Source organism: Diceros bicornis, chromosome 6 (genome assembly GCF_020826845.1).
Source record: "Diceros bicornis minor isolate mBicDic1 chromosome 6, mDicBic1.mat.cur, whole genome shotgun sequence".
NCBI lineage: Eukaryota > Metazoa > Chordata > Mammalia > Perissodactyla > Rhinocerotidae > Diceros > Diceros bicornis.
In genome coordinates this window covers 60,286,758-60,305,770 of record NC_080745.1, presented here as the reverse complement: position 1 = coordinate 60,305,770, position 19,013 = coordinate 60,286,758, and the positions used below count along the sequence as shown (strand labels likewise).

Sequence of the window (19,013 nt, the reverse complement as noted above, 5' to 3'; positions counted from 1 at the left end):
TTTTTTGCAGCTAGCACAACCGAGATGAGTGTCATAATAGCTGGCTTTGCTGGCTACTAAGAACAATGGGGAATAACGTAGAAAAGCTGGGGCATAAAGAAATTAAATTCCAGCTTTTAAAGGGCACACACAAATTTGCCCATTTCAGAAAGCTACTTAAAATCACCAGAAAGAAAGTTGCATAGTCCTTTGGTGAAAAGAGACTCACTTGACAGGCTCTGGGTGCATCTTGGTGAGAGGTGAGACCTCTCCAGGGACTGAGACATTGGCAGCAGCCATTGTTGTGACCTGGTGTGGACGTGCAGACACAGATGCTGGCAGATGCCATTGGAGTTCTCCCCGTGGCCTGCTAGCCCAGGGTCTGCCCCACCCACTAGAGCACTGATTTAATCCAGCTCAGCCAGGGCAGGCAGCCCACCCTAGAGACTGGCCACACCCAACAAAAAGGCCTCTGGCAACTTGTGTGCCTGCATAGGTTATGTGCCTTGACTCTCCACAGTGTGGCGAGTGGGTCCAGCTCTGTGTGGCAGGGCATACATGAGGAGCAGGTGGATTGTGTGGGGCATTCGTGTAGTGCATGTGGCCTCTGCCATGGGGTGACTGGGTCCACCTCAGAGGGTCAGGGCGTGTGCACTGGGCAGGACTGTGTTGACTGTGTGTGTGGCCTTGTGGGTGGTGGGGCTTGTCAACTGCAGAAGACTTGTGCTTCTCAAACAGCCACAGAGGGGTTAGGCCCCACGTTCCAAAGCCTGAAACAACTGTGTGCTCCTGTGTTTGGGACCAGCCCCACCCAGCTGCAATCCTCAGAGGGAGGAGAAGAGACTTATAGGCCAGCAACTGTAAGCCCCTGAACCTAACAACCAGCCATGCTAGGGGCCTACTCACCTAGTAGAAAAGCTGCAACAGGAAGGTGCTATTAGACCTTGAAGCCAACTGTGCTGGTGCTCCCCACACCTGATAAAGAGACTGAAGGGTCCACAACAATGACACACAGCTTACCATTACAAGCAGCCAGCCAGAGGGACAGCTCAGACTCCCTGGGCACCTATGGAAAGAGCAACTCTGCCACAACAGAAGGGCATATGTAGCCCACAAGGGGGTCACTCCTGGAATGTTTGGAGCTGGTGGCAAGAGGGAAGCACACTGCTGGGCCTCATAAGGCATCACTTACATAAGGCCACCTCTCCAAGATCAGGGGACATAGCTAACCTACCTAATACATACATACAAGCACAGAGAAAGAGGTAAAATGAGGAGGCAAAGGAATATGTTCCTAGTAAGGGAACAGGACAAAACCTCAGAAAAGGAACTAAATGAAACAGAAATGAGCAATCTACCTGACAGAGAGTTCAAACAAAGAGTTATAAAGATGCTTACTGATCTTGGGAAAAGAATGGGTGAACTCAGTGAGAATGTCAAAAAAGAAATGGAAGATATAAAAAAGAACCAATCAGAAATGAAGAATACAATACTAGAAATGAAGAATACAATGTTAGAAATGAAAAATTCACTAGAGGGACTCGAAAGCAGAGTAGAGGAAACAGAAGAATGGATCAATGAGCTGGACAAAGGACTAGAGGAAATCATCAAGCTAAACAGATAAAAGAAAAAAGAATTAAAAAGAGTGAGGGCAATCAAAGGGACCTCTGGGAGAACATCAAGCACACCAACATCCATGTTATAGGTGTCCCAGAAGGAGAAGAGAGAGACAAAGGGGCAGAGAATCTATATGAAGAAATAATTGCTGAAAACTTCTCTAACTTAAGGAAGAAAACAGACATCCAGGTACAGGAAGCACAGAGAGCACCAGAAAATATAAACCCAAAGAGGCACACGCTAAAACACATCATAATTAACATGTTCAGAATTAAAGATAAAGTGAGAATCCTAAAAGTGGCAAGAGTAAAACAACAAGTTACATACAAAGGCAACCTAATAAGGCTACCAGCTGACTTCTCAGCAGAAACTTTACAGGCTAAAAGAGAGTGGCACAATATATTTAAAGTGCTAAAAGGAAAACGTACAGCCAAGAATACTCTACCTGGCAAGGTTATCATTCAGAATGGAAAGAGAGATAAAGAGCTTGCCCAGATAAGCAAAAATTAAAGGAGTTTCTCACCAAGAAGCCATTCCTACAAGAAATGCTAAAGGGACTTATTTAAGGGGGAAAGAGAAGACCTCAAATAGGAAAAAATTAACTATTTCCATAAGAGGGTAAAGGATAAAAACGCACAAAAAAGAGGTTAGATATGATATTAAAAACATAAAATGTGGGAGGAGGGGAGTAAAAGAGTAGAGCTTTTAGAAAGAGGTCAAAATAAAGAGACCATCAACTTAATATAGATTGCTATAGACATAGGTTATTATATATGAACCACATGGCAATCACAAACCAGAAACCTATAATAAATGCACAAAAAAATTAAGAGAAAGGAGCCCAAACATAATACTAAAGAAAGCCATCAAACCACAAAGGAAGAGAGCAAGAGAAGAAGAAAGGAACAGAAAATAACTACTAAAACACCCAGAAAAAAAAGTAAAAACATGGCAGTAAGTAAATAGTTATCAATAGCTACTTTAAATGTCAATGGACTAAATATTCTAATCAAAAACATAGGGTGGCTGATTGGATAAAACAACAAGACTCATATATATTCTGCATACAAGAGACACACTTCATACCTAAAGACACTCAAAAACTGAGAGTGAAGGGATGGAAAAAGATGCTCCATGCAAATGGCAATGAAAAGAAAGCTAGGGTAGCAATAGTCATATCAGACAAAATAGACTTTAAAACAAAAACTGTAACAAGAGATAAAGAGGGGCACTACATAATGATCAAAGGGACAATCCAACAAGAGGATATAACACTCTTAAATATATATGCACCCAATGTAGGAGCATCTAAATATATAAAGCAATTGTTAACAGACATAAAAGAGAAATAGACAGTAACACAATAATAGTAGGGGACTTTAACACTCCACTTACACCAGTGGATATATCATCCAAACAGAAGATCAATAAGGAAACAGTGGTCTTAAATGACACAATAGATCAGATGGACTTAGTAGATATATACAGAACATTCCATCCAAAAACCAAAGAACACTCATTTTTTTCAAATGCGCATGGAACATTCTCCAGAATTGATCACATATTAGGCCACAAAATAAGTCTCCATAAATTTAAGAAGATTGAAATAACACCAAGCATCTCTTCTGATCACAATGGCATGAAAATAGAAATCAACTATAGGAAGAAAGTCAGAAAAACCACAAATATGTGGAGATTAAACAAAATTCTACTGAACAACAATTGGGCAAATGAAGAAATCAAAGGAGAAATCAAAAAATACCTGGAGACAAAGGAAAATGAAAAAACGACATGTCAGAATTTATGGGATACAGCAAAAGCAGTTCTAAGAGGGAAGTTTATGGCAATACAGGCCTATCTCAACAAACAAGAAAAATTTCAAATAAACAATCTAACAGTGCACCTAAAGGAATGGGAAAAAGAAGAACAAACAAAACCCAAAATCAGTAAAAGGAGAGAAATAATAAAAATCAGAGCAGAAATAAATGAAACAGAGACTAAAAAAAATCAATGAAACCAAGAGGTGTTTCCTTGAAAAGATAAACAAAATTGACAAACCTTTAGCTAGACTCACCAAGAAAACTAAAGAGAAGGCTCAAATAAGTAAAATCAGAAATGAAAGAGGATAAATTACAATGGACACCTCAGAAATAAAAAAGTTTATAGGAGAATATTATGAAAAGCTATATACGAACAAATTGGATAATCTAGAAGAAATGGATAACTTCTTAGAAGCATATGACCTTCTAAAACTGAATCAAGAAGAAATAGAGAGTTTGAACAGGCGAATCACCAGTAAGGAGATTGAAACAGTAATCAAGAACATCCCAAAAAATAAAAGTCGAGGACCAAATGGCTTACCTGGTCAATTCTACCAAACATTCAAAGAAGACCTAATACCTATACCTCTTCCAAAAATCTGAAGAGGAAGGGAAGCTTCCCAACTCTTTCTACGAAGCCAACATTAGCCTGATACCAAAACCAAAGACAACACAAGAAAAGAAACTTACAGACCTATATCACTGATCAACATAGATGCAAAAATCCTAAACAAAACACTAGCAAATCGAATACAACAATATATTAAAAAGATCATACACCACGATCAAGTGGGATTTATTCCAGGGATGCAGAGTTGGTTCAACATTCGCAAATCAATCAACGTGATATACCACATCAACAAAATGAAGAATAAAAATCACATGATCCTCTCAATAGATGCAGAGAAAGCATTTGACAAGATACAGCATCCATTCATAATAAAAATTCTGAATAAATTGGGTATAGAAGGAAACTACCTCAACATAATAAAGGCCATATATGAAAAACCCACAGCTAATGTAATCCTCAATGGTGAAAAACTGAAAGCTATCCCTTTAAGAACAGGAACCAGATAAGGGTGCCCACTTTCACCACTCCTATTTAACACAGTATTGGAAGTCCTAGCCAGAACAAACAGGCAAGAAAAAGAAAAAAAAGGGATCCAATTTTAAAGGAAGAAGTGAAATTGTCACTATTTGCAGATTACATGATTTTATTTATAGAAAGCCCTAAAGAATCTTCCAAAAAACTTTTAGAACTGATAAATTAATATGGTAAAGTTGCAGGATACAAAATCAACACACAAAAATCAGTTGCATTTCTATACACTAACAACGAAGTAGCAGAAAGAGAAATTAAGAATACAATCCCATTTGCAATTGCAATAAAAGGGACAAAATACCTAGGAATAAACTTAACCAAAGAGGCAAAAAACCTGTACACTAAAAACTATAAAATGTTGAAAGAAATTAAAGAAGACACAAAGAAATGGAAAGTTATTCCGTGCTCTGGGATTGGAAGAACAAACATAGTTAAAATGTCCATACTTCCTAAAGCAATCTATAGATTCAATGCAATCTCTATCAAAGTCCCAATAACGTTTTTCACAGAAATAGAATAAAGAATCCTAAAATTTATATGGAACAACAAAAGACCCTGAATAGCCAAAGGAATCCTGAAAAAAAAGAACAAAGCTGGAGGTATCACACTCCCTCATTTCAAAATATACTACAAAGCTGTAGTAACCAAAACAGCATGGTACAGGCACAAAAACAGACACATCAATCAATGGAACAGAATCAAGAGCCCAGAAATAAACCCACACATCTATGGACACCTAATTTTCAACAAGGGAGCCAAGAACATACAATGGAGAAAGGAAATTCTCTTCAATAAATGGTGTCGGAAAACTGGACAGCCACTTGCAAAGAAGTGAAAGTAGACCATTACCTTACACCATACACAAAAATTACCTCCAAATGGATTAAAGACTTGAATGTAAGACCTGAAACCATGAAACTTCTAGAAGAATACATAGGCAGTATGCTCTTTGTCATTGGTCTTAGCAACATATTTTCAAGCACCTTGTCCGACCAGGCAAGGGAAAGAAGAGAAAAAATAAACAAATGGGACTACATCAAACTAAAAAGCTTCTGCACAGCAAAGGACACCATCAACAAAATGAAAAGACAACCTAACAATTAGGAGAAGATATTTGCAAACCATGTATAGGATAAGGGGTTAATCGCCAAAATATATAAAGAACCCATACATTTCAACAACAACAAAACTAACAAACCAATTAAAAAATGAGCAAAAGATATGAACAGACATTTCTCCAAACAAGACATACAGATGGTCAACAGGCACATGAAAAGATGTTCAACATCACTATCAGGGAAATGCAAATCAAAACTACAATGAGATATCACCTCAAACCCATCAGAATGGCTATAAGTAACAAGACAGACAACAAAACAAGTTGGAGAGGATGTGGAGAGAAGGGAACTCTCATACAGTGCTGGTGGGAATGCAAACGGTGCAGCCACAATGAAAAACAACATGGAGATTCCTCAAAAAATTAACAATAGAACTACCATACAATCCAGCTATTCTACTGCTGGGTATTTATCCATAGAACATGAAAACACAAATGCAGGAAGATACCTGCACGCCTGTGTTAACTGTAGCTTTATTCACAATAGCCAAGACTTGGAAGCAACATAAGTGCCCATCAAGGGATGAATGGATAAAGAAGATGTGGTATATATACACAATGGAACACTACTCAGCCATAAGAAACAATGAAATCCAACTATTTGTGACAACATGGATGAACCTTGATGGTATTATGTTAAGTGAAATAAGTCAGAGGAAGAAAGCCAAACACTGTCTGAACTCACTCATAAGAAGAAGATAAAAACAACAAAAAACAAACACATAGAGACAGAGATTGGATTGGTTGTTACCAGATGGGAAGGGGTGAGGGAGGAGTGTGAAAGGGATGATTAGGCACATGTGTGTGGTGATGGATTGTAATTAGTCTTTGGGCGGTGAACATGATGTAATGTATGCAGAAATAGAAGTATAAGGATGTACACCTGAAATTTATATAATGTTATAAACCAATGTTATTGCAATAAAAAAAGGAAGCAATAAACGTTGACTTTACAATGCCAAAAAAAATGAAAAGAAACATCTGAAATAAATACTAAATAATATATGAGGTAATTTTATACCTCAAGGAACTAGAAAAAATAAGAATAAACTGAGCCCAAAGTTGGTAGAAGGATGGTAATAAAACAGTTTGAGCATAAATAAATGGAGACCAGAAAAACAATAGAAAAAAATCAATTAAACTAAAAATTGGTTTTTGGAAAAAATAAGAAAAATTGATAAACTTTTAGATCGACTAACCACGAAAAAAGGAGATAGGACTCAAGCGTACCAGACGTAAAGAGAGGCATTACACTGATACTACAGAAATACAATGGATCATAAGAGACTAGTCAGAATAACTACGTGCCAACAGAGTGGATAACCTAGAAGAAATGGATAAATTCCTAGTAACACATAACATAGCAAGACTGAATCATGAAGGAATAGAAAATCTGAACAGATCAATAACAACTGAGGAGATTGAAGTAATAAACAAAACTTACCAACAACAACATAAAAGCCCCAGACCAGATAGTTTCACTTGTGAATTCTAGCAAAACATAAAGAGAGACTTAACACCAATACTTCTCAAAATCTTCCAAATGATTGAAAAGGAAGAAACACTCCCAAACTTATTTTTCAATGACAACATTACCCTGGTACCAAAGACAGATAAGGACACCACAAGAAAAGAAAACTACAGGCCATTATCTCTGGTGAATATAGATGCAAAAATTCTCAACAAAATATTAGCAAACTGAATTTGACAGCACATTAAAAGGATCATATGCCAACCATGATCAAGTGGGATTTATCCCTGGGCTGCAAGGATAGGCACAAATCAAGAAATGTGATAACACCACATTAACAGAAATAAGGATAAAAATTATATGAGCCTCTTAAAAGATGCAGAAAAAGCATTTGACAAAATTCAACACCCTTTCATGATAAATACTCTCAACAAATCCGATATAGAAGGATTATATCTCAACATAATGAAGACTGTATGTGACAAACACACAGCTAACATCATACTCAATAGTGAAAGATCAGGAACAAGACAAGAGTGCCAACTCTCACCACTTGTATTCAAAATAATAGTGGAGTCCTAGCCAGAGCAATTTGGCAAGAAAAAGAAATAGAAGGCATCCAAATCAGAAATGAGGAAGTAAAATTTTCTCTGTAGATGACATGATCTTATTTACAGAAAACCCTAAAGACTCCAGAAGGAAACTGTTAGACCTAATTGATGAATTCAGTGAAGTTGCAGGATACAAAATCAACATACAGAAATCAATTTCACTTCTAACTACTAACAATGAAACATCTGAAAGAGAAATAAAGAAAACAATCCCATTTACAATAGCATCAAAAACAACGAAATACTTAGGAGTAAATTTAACCAAGGAGGTGAAAGATCTGTATACAGAAAATAATAAGACAGTGATTAAAGAAATTGAAGATGACATGAATAAATGGAAAGATATCTCATGTTCATAGATTGGAAGAATTAATATTGTTAAAATGTCCATACTATCCAAAGCAATCTACAGATTCAATGCAATCCTTACCAACATTCCAATGGCATTTTCACAGAAAAAAAATCATAAATTTGCTGGGAACCACAAAAGACCCTGGATATCAAAGATATCTTGAGAAAGAAGAAGAAAATTGGAGGCCTCACACTTCCTGATTTCAAACTATATTACAAATCTATACTAATCAAAACATTACGGTACTGGCATAAAAACAGATCCAAAGACACAGGGAACAGAATTGAAAGCCCGGAAATAAACCCACACATATACAATTATTAGTTGATAAGAGAGTCACGAATACTCAATAGGAAAAGGATAAATCTAAATTTTCAATAAATGATGCTGGAAAAACTAGGTATTCACATACAAAAGAATGAAATTTTATACCACTCACAAAAATTAATTAAAAATGGATTAAAGACTTAAATGTAAGACCTGAAACCATAAAACTCCTAGAAGAAAACACAGGGGAAAAACTCCTTGACATTGGTCTTGGCAATGACTTTTGGATATGACACCAAAACGCAAGAAACAAAAGCAAAAATAAACAGGTGAGACTTGTTGGTACACAACCTGCCTAGAAGATTCCTGGATGTATCTGAAAGTGGCCTCTGTACATGGAGGGCAAGGAGAGACCAAAGCAAATAGCAGACCACTCCAGATTGATAGGTGGCAGGTTTAATAAGCAAGGGAATTTACTTATGAGGCTTGTTTTGGGTGGTCACAAGACAAGTAAGTTTCTGCACCCGCCCTCCAAATCTTAAAAGTTTATATAGAGAGGCCTTAACTGAGTTCAGTCATGTACCCAGTCCGGATGGTCTCAACACCACACTACTATCACACTACTCTGTGTCCTTGGGCAGCTGCTAGCGCAGGGAGGGCAAACAAAGGACCCATTCCAAGGACAGGGGAGAGGAGAGGAGCCTCCAATCACCTGGGTCCCACTACTACTCCTGGTAGTCATGTCTGCTTGATGACCTTTCTAACAGTACTAAGTCAAACTAAAAAGATTCTGCACAGCAAAGGAAACTATTCACAAAATGAAAAGGCAACCTATGAAATAGGAGAAAATGTTTGCAAACCATAAATCTGTTAAGAGGTAAATATCCAAAATACATAAAGAAGTCCTACAACTCAATAGCAATGGAACAAATATAGTCCCTCCTCATCCATGGTTTCACTTTTGCGGTTTCAGTTACCTGCGAACAATTGTGCTCCAAAAATATTAAATAGAAAATTCCAGAAATAAATAATGGGTAAATTTTAATTCTGCAGTGTTCTGAATAGCATGATGAAGTCTTGTGCCATCTTGCTCCATCTCGCCTGGCATATAAATCATCACTTTGTCCAGTGTAACCACTCTGTATACACAACCTGTCCATTATTCAATTAACAGCTGTCTTGGTTATCAGATTGATTGTTGTGGTATCGCAGTGCTTGTGATCAAATAAGACTTATTTTAGTAAATAATGGCCCCAAAGCACAAGATCAGTGATGCTGGCAATTCAAATATGCCAAAGAGAAGTTGTAAAGTGTTTCTTTTAAGTGAAAAGGTAAAAGTTCTTAATTTAAGGAAAGAAAAAAAAATCATACACTGAGGTTGCTAAGACCTATGGTAAGAATGAATCTTCTATCCATCAAATTTTGAAGCAGGTAAAAGAAATTCATCACAGTTTTGCTGTCACACCTCAAGATGCAAAAGTTACTGCCACAGTGTGATAGTGATTAGTTCAGATGAAAAAGGCATTAAATTTGTACAATAAGGTATTTTGAGATGGAGACCATATTCACATAACTTTTATTACAGTATATTGTTATAATTGTTCTATTTTATTATTAGTTACTGTTGTTAACCTCTTACTGTGCCTAATTTATAAATTAAACTTTATCATAGGTGTGAATACAAAAAAAACGTAGTATATATAGGGTGTGGTACTATATACGGTTTCAAGCACCCACTGAGGGTCTTGGAAAATATCTCTTGTGGATAAGAGGGAACTACTGTAGTCTGATTAAAAATGGGCAAAGGACCTGAATAGACATTTTGCTAATGAAGACATACAAACGGACAACAGGTATATGAAGAGGTGCTCAGTATCACTAATTAACAGGGAAATGCAAGTCAAATTCACAATGAAATATCGCCTCATATCTGTAAGCGTGGCTGTTATCAAAAATTGAAGAGATATCAGGGCCGGCCCCGTGGCTTAGCAGTTAAATGTGTGCGCTCCACTGCTGGTGGCCCGGGGTTCGGATCCCAGGCGCGCACCGACACACTGCTTCTCCGGCCATGCTGAGGCTGCGTCCCACATACAGCAACTAGAAGGATGTGCAGCTATGACATACAACTATCTACTGGGGCTTTGGGGGGAAAATAAATAAAATATATAAAGAGATATAAAATGTTGGCAAGGTTGTGGAGAAAAAGAACCCTTGTGGACTGTTGGTGGGAATGTAAGTTGGTACAGCCACCTCAGAAAACAGAATGGAGGGTCCTCAAAAAAATAAAAATAGAACAACTATAAGATCTAGCAATTTCACCTCTGGGAATATATCCAAAGGAAGTTAAATCACTATCTGGAAGAGATATCTGCACTCTAATGTCATTGCTGTATTATTCACAATAGTCAAGATATGGAAGCAACTAAGAACATCATTCATTGATGTCCATCGACGGATGAATGGATAAAGGAAATGTGGTGTATACATATACATTGGAATACTATTCAGCCATAAAAGAGAAGGAAATCCTGTCATTTGCAACCACATGGATGAACCCTGAGAGCATTATGCTAAGTTACATAAGTCAGACAGAGAAAGATAAATCCTATATGTTCACACTTAAATGTGGAATCTAAAAAAAGCCAAATTCACAGAAACAGAGAATTGACTGGTGGTTGCCAGGGATTAGAGGTGGTGGAAATGGGGAGATGTTGTTCAAAGGGTGCAAACTTCAAGTTATAAGATGCATAACTTCCAGGGTTCTAATCTATAGCGGAGTAACTATAGTTAACAATAACGTATTGTATACTTGAAAGTTGCTGATGGTAGATCTTAAACATTCTCACCACAAAAAAAGTATGTGAGGTGACAGATATGTTAACCAACCTTATTGTGATAAACTATTTGCAATATACACATATATCAAATCATCACATTGTACACCTTAAACTTACACAATGTTGTATGTCAAATAAATCTCCATGAAGCTGGCTAAAATTGTTTTGCTGTTTAATATTGATAACATAGTAATAACTCATAAGTATTAATGTATGTGGTGGCCAAGACAAGTATTACACAGTATGAAGAATAGGAGGCATATGTTTATGTTGTGAAAATGAGGAAATTCTCCACAATGGAGGTTGGATGTTCACTGAATGTTGAGGGAATGGAGTAATGGAGAGAGGACAGGATAGAGAAGGCATTCCTGGGAAAGGAATGAAATGGGAAGGAGGTGAACAACATCCCAAAGAAGGGGGAATTGCAGATGACAGCACACCAGCAGCCAGATGGTCTGCGCTTCTTCAGACAGGAATGAAGCAGAGCTGATAAGAAGGTGGCAGAGAAGCAAACCCTCTGACAACTGGAGCGGTGTCGACGTCCTTTGGGTCAACCACAGATTTCAGGGTAAATTTCTGTAAAATGGTGGCCAGGAATAAAAACAGCTCCATGCGGGCCAGGCCTTCTCCCACACAAATCCGTTTTCCTGAAAATAACAAACACAGAATGTAGATACTCCTTGCACAGTATGTGTCTGACTGGCACAAAAAGAATAGAGAATACACAGTAACTATTTGAGGAATGATTGATTGGATAGATGGATGGATGGATGGATGCATGGATGCATGGATGGCAGGACGGATGCAATGATGGTTAGATAGAGGGAGGGACAAAAGATGGACTGACATGTTATCCACCTTAACACCTCTTTTAACAGGCACCCTTCACGCAACAAATTTTTACTGAGTATCAGCTCTATGCCAAGCATTTCATTAAGTATTCCCACTTTATAACTGTTATTTTGGCATTTCTGGTTTCCACCAATCTTTTCCTAGAAACTCACACATGCTGCTTGTGTTCCCTGTTCCCAGTCTGATGTTCCATGATTCCTTGCATTCTTCTCACTTTTTACTCTCAGTTCTAGCAACGCCTACACTTCATTAATATTCAACATACAATACAGTTTCAAGATGTATCTGATGTTGTTCCTTTTGGCTAAGATGCACTTTACTTATAATTCTCTTAGAAACTAGGTCAAATTTCATTTCCTTCTTACAATCTTTGTGATCTGTTCAGGCAGTAGATTCTCACTCTCTCTGGGTTTCTCAGCATTATATTCCTGCTTCCAAAGAAGCATAGATCACCATGAATCATAATTCGCTATTTTTCTAGCCTGATAAAATATGAGTTCTTGAAAGGAGGTCTCAGTCATTGTCATTTTAGTATTTACAATGCTAGATCCAAAAGCAGGCATAAAAAGCCAAAGAATGAATGAAGGTAAGACTACAGCCAGAAACTCAGCACACAGTTCATGTGCAGAGGCCCCAGTACCCAAATGAGAGAGGTTGATTGTAGGAAGATCAAGGTGCTCTGGAATCATTACAGGGTAATCTGTCACACTCTCAAGGTTTCCCTGACCCACAGTTACTGGCAGGAGGCTCTGACATCCTTAAACTAGAACAAATACCCTGTTCTTCTGGTCCACTACCTCTGTCAAAATGTCCTGCCTCTCTTCTCTCCTTTTTACATGCCTTTTATGAGGCAGCTCAAATTTCCTTTCTTCTATTAGAATGTCACTTAATCCATTTTATGCCTCACTTTGTGTGTGGTATGAGAGAGCAGGAAGGAGGCAGCTTCTTCCTCTCCCCACCCTCCCCTGGCAAACAGCTTGTCCTTCCCTCTCTCACAGCACTAGTCATACTGGATTATAATTATCTGTTTATTCATCTGCTTCACAAACTGAGGTGAGAGCCCTTTGGGTGCCCATTCTGTGCTTGCGGATACTTGTATCCCCAGAGCTCAACCTAGGGGTGAGAGGCACCACATAGAAAATACTCAAAGTTGTGGAGTTAGATACCTTCCTTAGGGTGGGTGACAACAGTCTAGATAAGGTTAACCTTCTAGAATGTGTTCTGTGTGGTACAGTGATGTATCATGAGGCAGGACTCAATCAAACCATTCTCTAGCTTTCTTACTTTAGAAGAACTAGGTCAGCTCTTCAAATCTCACTAATGTGGGCCAATAATGAGAAGTATCATGAGGTGGGGAAGTGCATGGGCATTGGGAGTGGTGCTCCTGATCGTGTACAAAGAGAAATTCTATGAAGCCATGTGTAGACACTGCAGGTTTAACATATCCTGTGAAGGTAACCTATACCCTGAACTACCGAAGGAAATAAATTTTTATTACCTGCTGAGAAAGGCATGAAGTAGTCACTCTTCTTAAAGTTGCCACTCTCGTCCAGGAAGTGGCCAGGGTCAAACACCCCTGGGTTGGGGAATTCTTTATCATCCTGTAGCACAGAAGTCAGGGATGTTAATATGGTCGTGCCCTGGAATAAACAGATGAAGATAAACTGAGTTATAAAGAAGTCACGGAGGGGCCGGCCCCGTGGCTTAGTGGTTAAGTGCACGCGCTCCGCTGCTGGCGGCCCGGGTTCGGATCCCGGGCGCGCACCGATGCATCGCTTCTCCGGCCATGCTGAGGCCACGTCCCACATACAGCAACTAGAAGGATGTGCAGCTATGACATACAACTATCGACTGGGGCTTTGGGGAAAAAAAAAAAAAGGAGGAGGATTGGCAGTAGATGTTAGCTCAGAGCCGGTCTTCCTCAGCAAAAAGAGGAGGATTAGCATGGATGTTAGCTCAGGGCTGATCTTCCTCACAAAAAAAAAAAAAAAAGACGTCATGGAGCTTGAAGAAATGCTGGAAATTACTTAGTCCAATCTTATGATCTATAGATGAGGAGATTCAGGTCCAAAGAAGAGCAATGGCATTTCCAGGCAGACATATTATGTAATAAACAGGCATGATTTTAAGGCCAGTGGCAGTGACTTTGCTAAAGTAGACTCCAATTCCATTTGAAGTACTGGGTACTTGGGTACTTGAATGCCAAGCCTTCTGAACCCCACCTCTCTTCCTTACCGTCACATTTGGATATTGGTGTATGTCCCCACCTATTACTCTATTTCATCATTTCAGTTTTCACACATCTTACATGTGAATTATGGTCTAAAGTGGCTGTTTCTTTAGGCTCTCGAAATGTCCAGAGTATCTCTTCATAGGGAGTTTTAAAATAGAGGTCTGATCTAATTAGAAATTCTCTCTTCTGGGATGATAACAACAAGCATAGTAACAACTAGTGAGTGTTTATCATTGATACGATATTTGTTTCTCTTTGTTTAAAATTGTGGAAGAGCTCTTCTTTACAGATGAATCCCAGAAAAAACAAAAAAGAAAGAAAAAAGAAAAGGTAGAAGGGACGATAAATTAGAAAAATTATCATTTTTCAACAATAAAAGTCTTCAATGAATGATAAAACTCTTGGGTGAATGATTTGGGAAGCTGGATATTCACAAGGTCTTAAAATGCTATGCTGTCTAATTTCAATAATTACACATGAAAAACAGAACCTCTGCAATGGAGAGATCTGGCAGATACCATCCTGTTAAGCGAGGAACGTACTGTCAACAATAATGGGGTAAGTGACATTATGCGCCCCTGCCTCCTCAGTGTAATCCAATGGGACATAGACACACAACTATGTAGTTTTCTCACCAAGATTCTAACTGGAATATAATCTCTAGAAGACAATCACACAGAAGTAGACTGAGGAACATTTTATATGACAACTGGCCTGGACTCTTCAAAAATGTCACTGTATTGAAAGGGAAGCAACAAACAAAGGAAAGAGAACCATTCTTGATCACAGGGAACTATAGAGATAAGAAAATCAAATTATGTGCTTCTTTCTTGATTGAAAACTAGATTGCAAAAGAAAATAAAACTATAAAGGATACTTTTTAAAAACTATGAAAATTTAAATATAGGATGTATATTAGATAATACTATTATATCAATGATAATTCCTTGAATGTGAATGCTATTATTGTTATGTGGGAGAAAGTCCTAGTTTTTAGAAGATACATACTGAAGTATTGAGGTGTTAAACTCAATACTTGATATTGAGATATCAAGTGATATCTCATCTCTGGTCACTCATCAAGTGATAGTTATATATCTAGATATAGAAGTAGATCCATACACACTTACATATATATAATACATCTATATGTATACATATGTTTTTAAATGTCATTTAGATTTAAAGATTTTTAAATATAAACTTCAGGGAAATTCCATCCTCTGAATTTAGCATATGTAAAGTTTATAATTTTGATTTTAAAAGTTTTCCCTTGTATATGTTTACACAATTAATATGCAAAAATGTTTCTTGAAGATACAAAAGTAGATATATTTTCAACAAATACTGCTGGAACCATTGGACATTTTTTTAAAAAAAGAAATGATTCATGACCATTATCTCACACTATAAATTAACTTGAAATGCATTCATCTAAATGTATAAGCTAAAAGTATAAAATTTCTAGAAAATGATATGAGTAAATTTTGGAGAACTTGTTCTGGTAAATATTTTTTAGATGGGACACAAAAGCAAACCACAGCCCATGCAAATCCAGCCTGCCACTTGTTTTTGTACAGTCCATTAGCTAAGAACTTTTTTTTTGCTCTTTCCTACAAATTTATTTGTTTTTTATTGCGGTAACATTGGTTTATAACATTGTATAAATTTCAGATGTACATCATTATACTTCTATTTCTGCATAGATTACATTATGTTCACCACCCAAATACTAATTACAATCCATCACCACACACATGTGTCTAATCATCCCTTTTGCCCTCCTCCCTCCCCACGTCCTCTCTGGTAACAACCAATCTAATCTCTGTCTCTATGTGTTTGTTGTTGTTTTTATCTTCTACTTATGAGTGAGATCATACAGTATTTGAACTCCTCCCTATGACTTTAGCTAAGAATTTTAAAATTGAAAAAAATCAAATGAGGAATAATATTTTGTGACAGGTAAAAATTACAAGAAATTTAAGTATCATTGTCCATAAATATTGGAACACACAATATTATTTCATTTATGTATGGTCTATGACTGATTTTGTCTTACAGTGGCAGAGTTACATAGTGGTGACAGAGACCCTACTGCCCCAATATTTACTATCTGGCCCATTACAGAAATGTTTGCCAACTCCTGTCTTAGTCCATTATCTCCACATAGCTTAGACCATTATCTCCACATAGCTCAGTGGCTGCTTCCTGTGGTAGAAGAAATCATTTATCTGATTACTAAAAGGATAGATAGAATCAGCCACTCAGTGTTGCATATTCCTATACTGAGCTGTCCCATGCAAAGGGAATGGGTCACTCCCTTGGCCTCTGGGCTGTCTATACTCAAAAACCACCAGGCACAACGTGATCTGTCATGCAGAGAAATTTATGGGTGTGCCCAACAGATGCAATGCTTCCCTCAAGCATGTCCCTAAATCTGATGTAGTAGATGGGTAGATGGGAAATCCCTATGTGATTCCTCAGTACATGTCCCATTTAGTTAGTAACAGAAAGAGAAACAAGTTTTATTAATACTTCCTTCATGCCCCAATATTCAAAAATAAAAACCTTTGCCTGGTTGTGTTTTTTTGTTGAAAAAACAGTGGACTTGCAGTCTTAACCTTTGCATCAGATCTGTGATCATCAAGGCAAGCCCCATTACTTCTTGGTAAAGTGCTCAATTCCCTCTTCCCCAGAAGACAGCAATAGGAATTGCAACCTTACCAAACTTAAAATTCTTTTTCCCTCATAGAAATAGAATTTTTAGTTATATTGTTTTTTATTGTATTAGTAATAAGTGCTGGCTTCAAGTGGAATGGAGTAGCTTGCAGCATAGCAACTATAAAATTCAAAAAAATATAAAAACCATATGTTAGAAGGCATTGGAAAGCTGCTAAGACAAAAACTTTCCTCAAAATTCCAGAGATGAGAGAATCTCAGAGAGGTCAGCTGACACCTACAGTCAATTTTAGACTGTCTTCATTTACAATTCTGAATCAGAGCAGGAAGTGTTACATCATTCTGACTGTCTAGTGAAGGACAGAAGAACTCTTTCTAGAAGAAGACAAACATCTCTGAAACACTCCATTTTTTCATATATAATATCTTGTATTTAACCAACATTTATTAGGCATTCCAAAGACACAATTAAACGGCCACGAAAAGAAGAGTGGGAGGAGATGGCTATAAAAATAGAGCCATACTGGGTAACATCTCCCACCTCATTTTATGAGGCCAGCATTACCTTGATATCAGAACTCTGAGAGAAAATTTTGAGAAAGAAAAATTGCAGACTAATTTCTCTTATGAATATAAATATAAAAGCCCAGAACAAAATATAGCAAATCAAAATCAGTTGTATGCTTATACTTATAATATGTATATTTAGTGGAGAAAGGGAAGCCAAAACATACGACTGTATCAATAGATAAAGACAATCTATCTGACAGAATTGTTCACACTTTCACTTCAAAATATCATACAAACGGAGCCAGCCCAGTGGCATAGTGGTTAAGTGCGCGTGTTCCACCTCGGCGGCCCAGGGTTCGCAGGTTCAGATCCCAGGAGCGGACCTAACGCAAAGCTCATCATGCCATGCTGTGGCGGCATCCCATATACAAAATAGAGGAAGATGGGCACAGATGTTAGCTCAGGGCCAATCTTCCTCAGCAAAAAGAGGAAGATTGGCAACAGATGTTAGCTCATGGCAAATCTCCTCACCAAACAAAAAAAGAATCATACAAAGACAGAGAAGGCAGACTTTCCTAATCTATAAAGAATACGTACCAAAACATATATAAAACATCATTTTCAATATTGCAATGTTAAACCTCCACCACCTCCTAGAGATAAAAATTGAAACTAGGAGGACCGCTAGCACCACTTATTTGAACACTATCCTGGAAATCCTAGCCAATGCAATAATGCAATAAAGATAAATTAAAATCACGACCACCAGAAAATAAGAAATAAAACAAATGAAGAAATAAAACTCATACATAGAGAGAACAGATTGGTCCTTGCCAAAGGGGAGGGGTGTGGGTGAAGTGGGTGAAGGGGGTCAAGAGGTACAACCTTCCAGTTATAAAATAAATAACTCATGGGGATATATAATGTACAGCATGATGACTATAGTCAATAATATTGTATTGCATATTTGAAGGTTGCTAAGAGAGTAAATCTTAAAAGTTCTCATCACAAGAAAAAATATTTCCTTGACTTTGTATGGTGACAGATGGTAACTAGACTTATTGTGGTCATCATTTTACCATGTATACAAATATTGAATCATTATGTTGTATACTTGAAACTAATATAATGTTGTATGTCAATTATAGCTCAATAAAAAAATAAACAAAGCGAAAATTAACCCATTCAGCAGAATTGTGTACACTGAAACTCCAAATGAATCTACACACTAATTATTAGCAATGTTTAGTAAATTGGCAAGGTTGCTACATTAAAGGTCATCAAAATAATAAAATTAATTATATTTCCATATACCATACACAAAGAAATGGAAAAGGCATTTTTTAAATTATACAATTTAGAATAGCATCAAAAATATTAATTCCTAGGAAAAAACTAACCAAAGATGTGCAAGCCATTGTACTGAAAAGAAAACATTATAGAAAAAATAAAGAAAGCTCAAATAAATTGGAAACATATGCCATATTCATGAATTCAAAGATACACCATGTCGATTCTTTTCAAGATGCCAGTTCTTTTCAAAATGATCTATAGATTTAATGCTAC

The 19,013-nt window shown here is 37.3% G+C and overlaps 1 protein-coding gene across 1 annotated transcript in view; it reads right to left on the bottom strand.

The window, feature by feature from the left end:
- Positions 1-11,319: 11,319 nt before the first annotated feature.
- Positions 11,320-19,013, bottom strand: part of LOC131407277 (cytochrome P450 2C19-like) — a 30,686-nt gene continuing 22,992 nt past the window's right edge. The window contains exons 8-9 of the mRNA XM_058543583.1: positions 13,524-13,665; positions 11,320-11,820 (exon numbers count right to left, since the gene is read on the bottom strand). Coding sequence (XP_058399566.1) covers positions 11,639-11,820; positions 13,524-13,665 — 324 coding nt within the window. The 3' untranslated portion in view covers positions 11,320-11,638. The remainder of the gene's footprint in view (positions 11,821-13,523; positions 13,666-19,013) is intronic.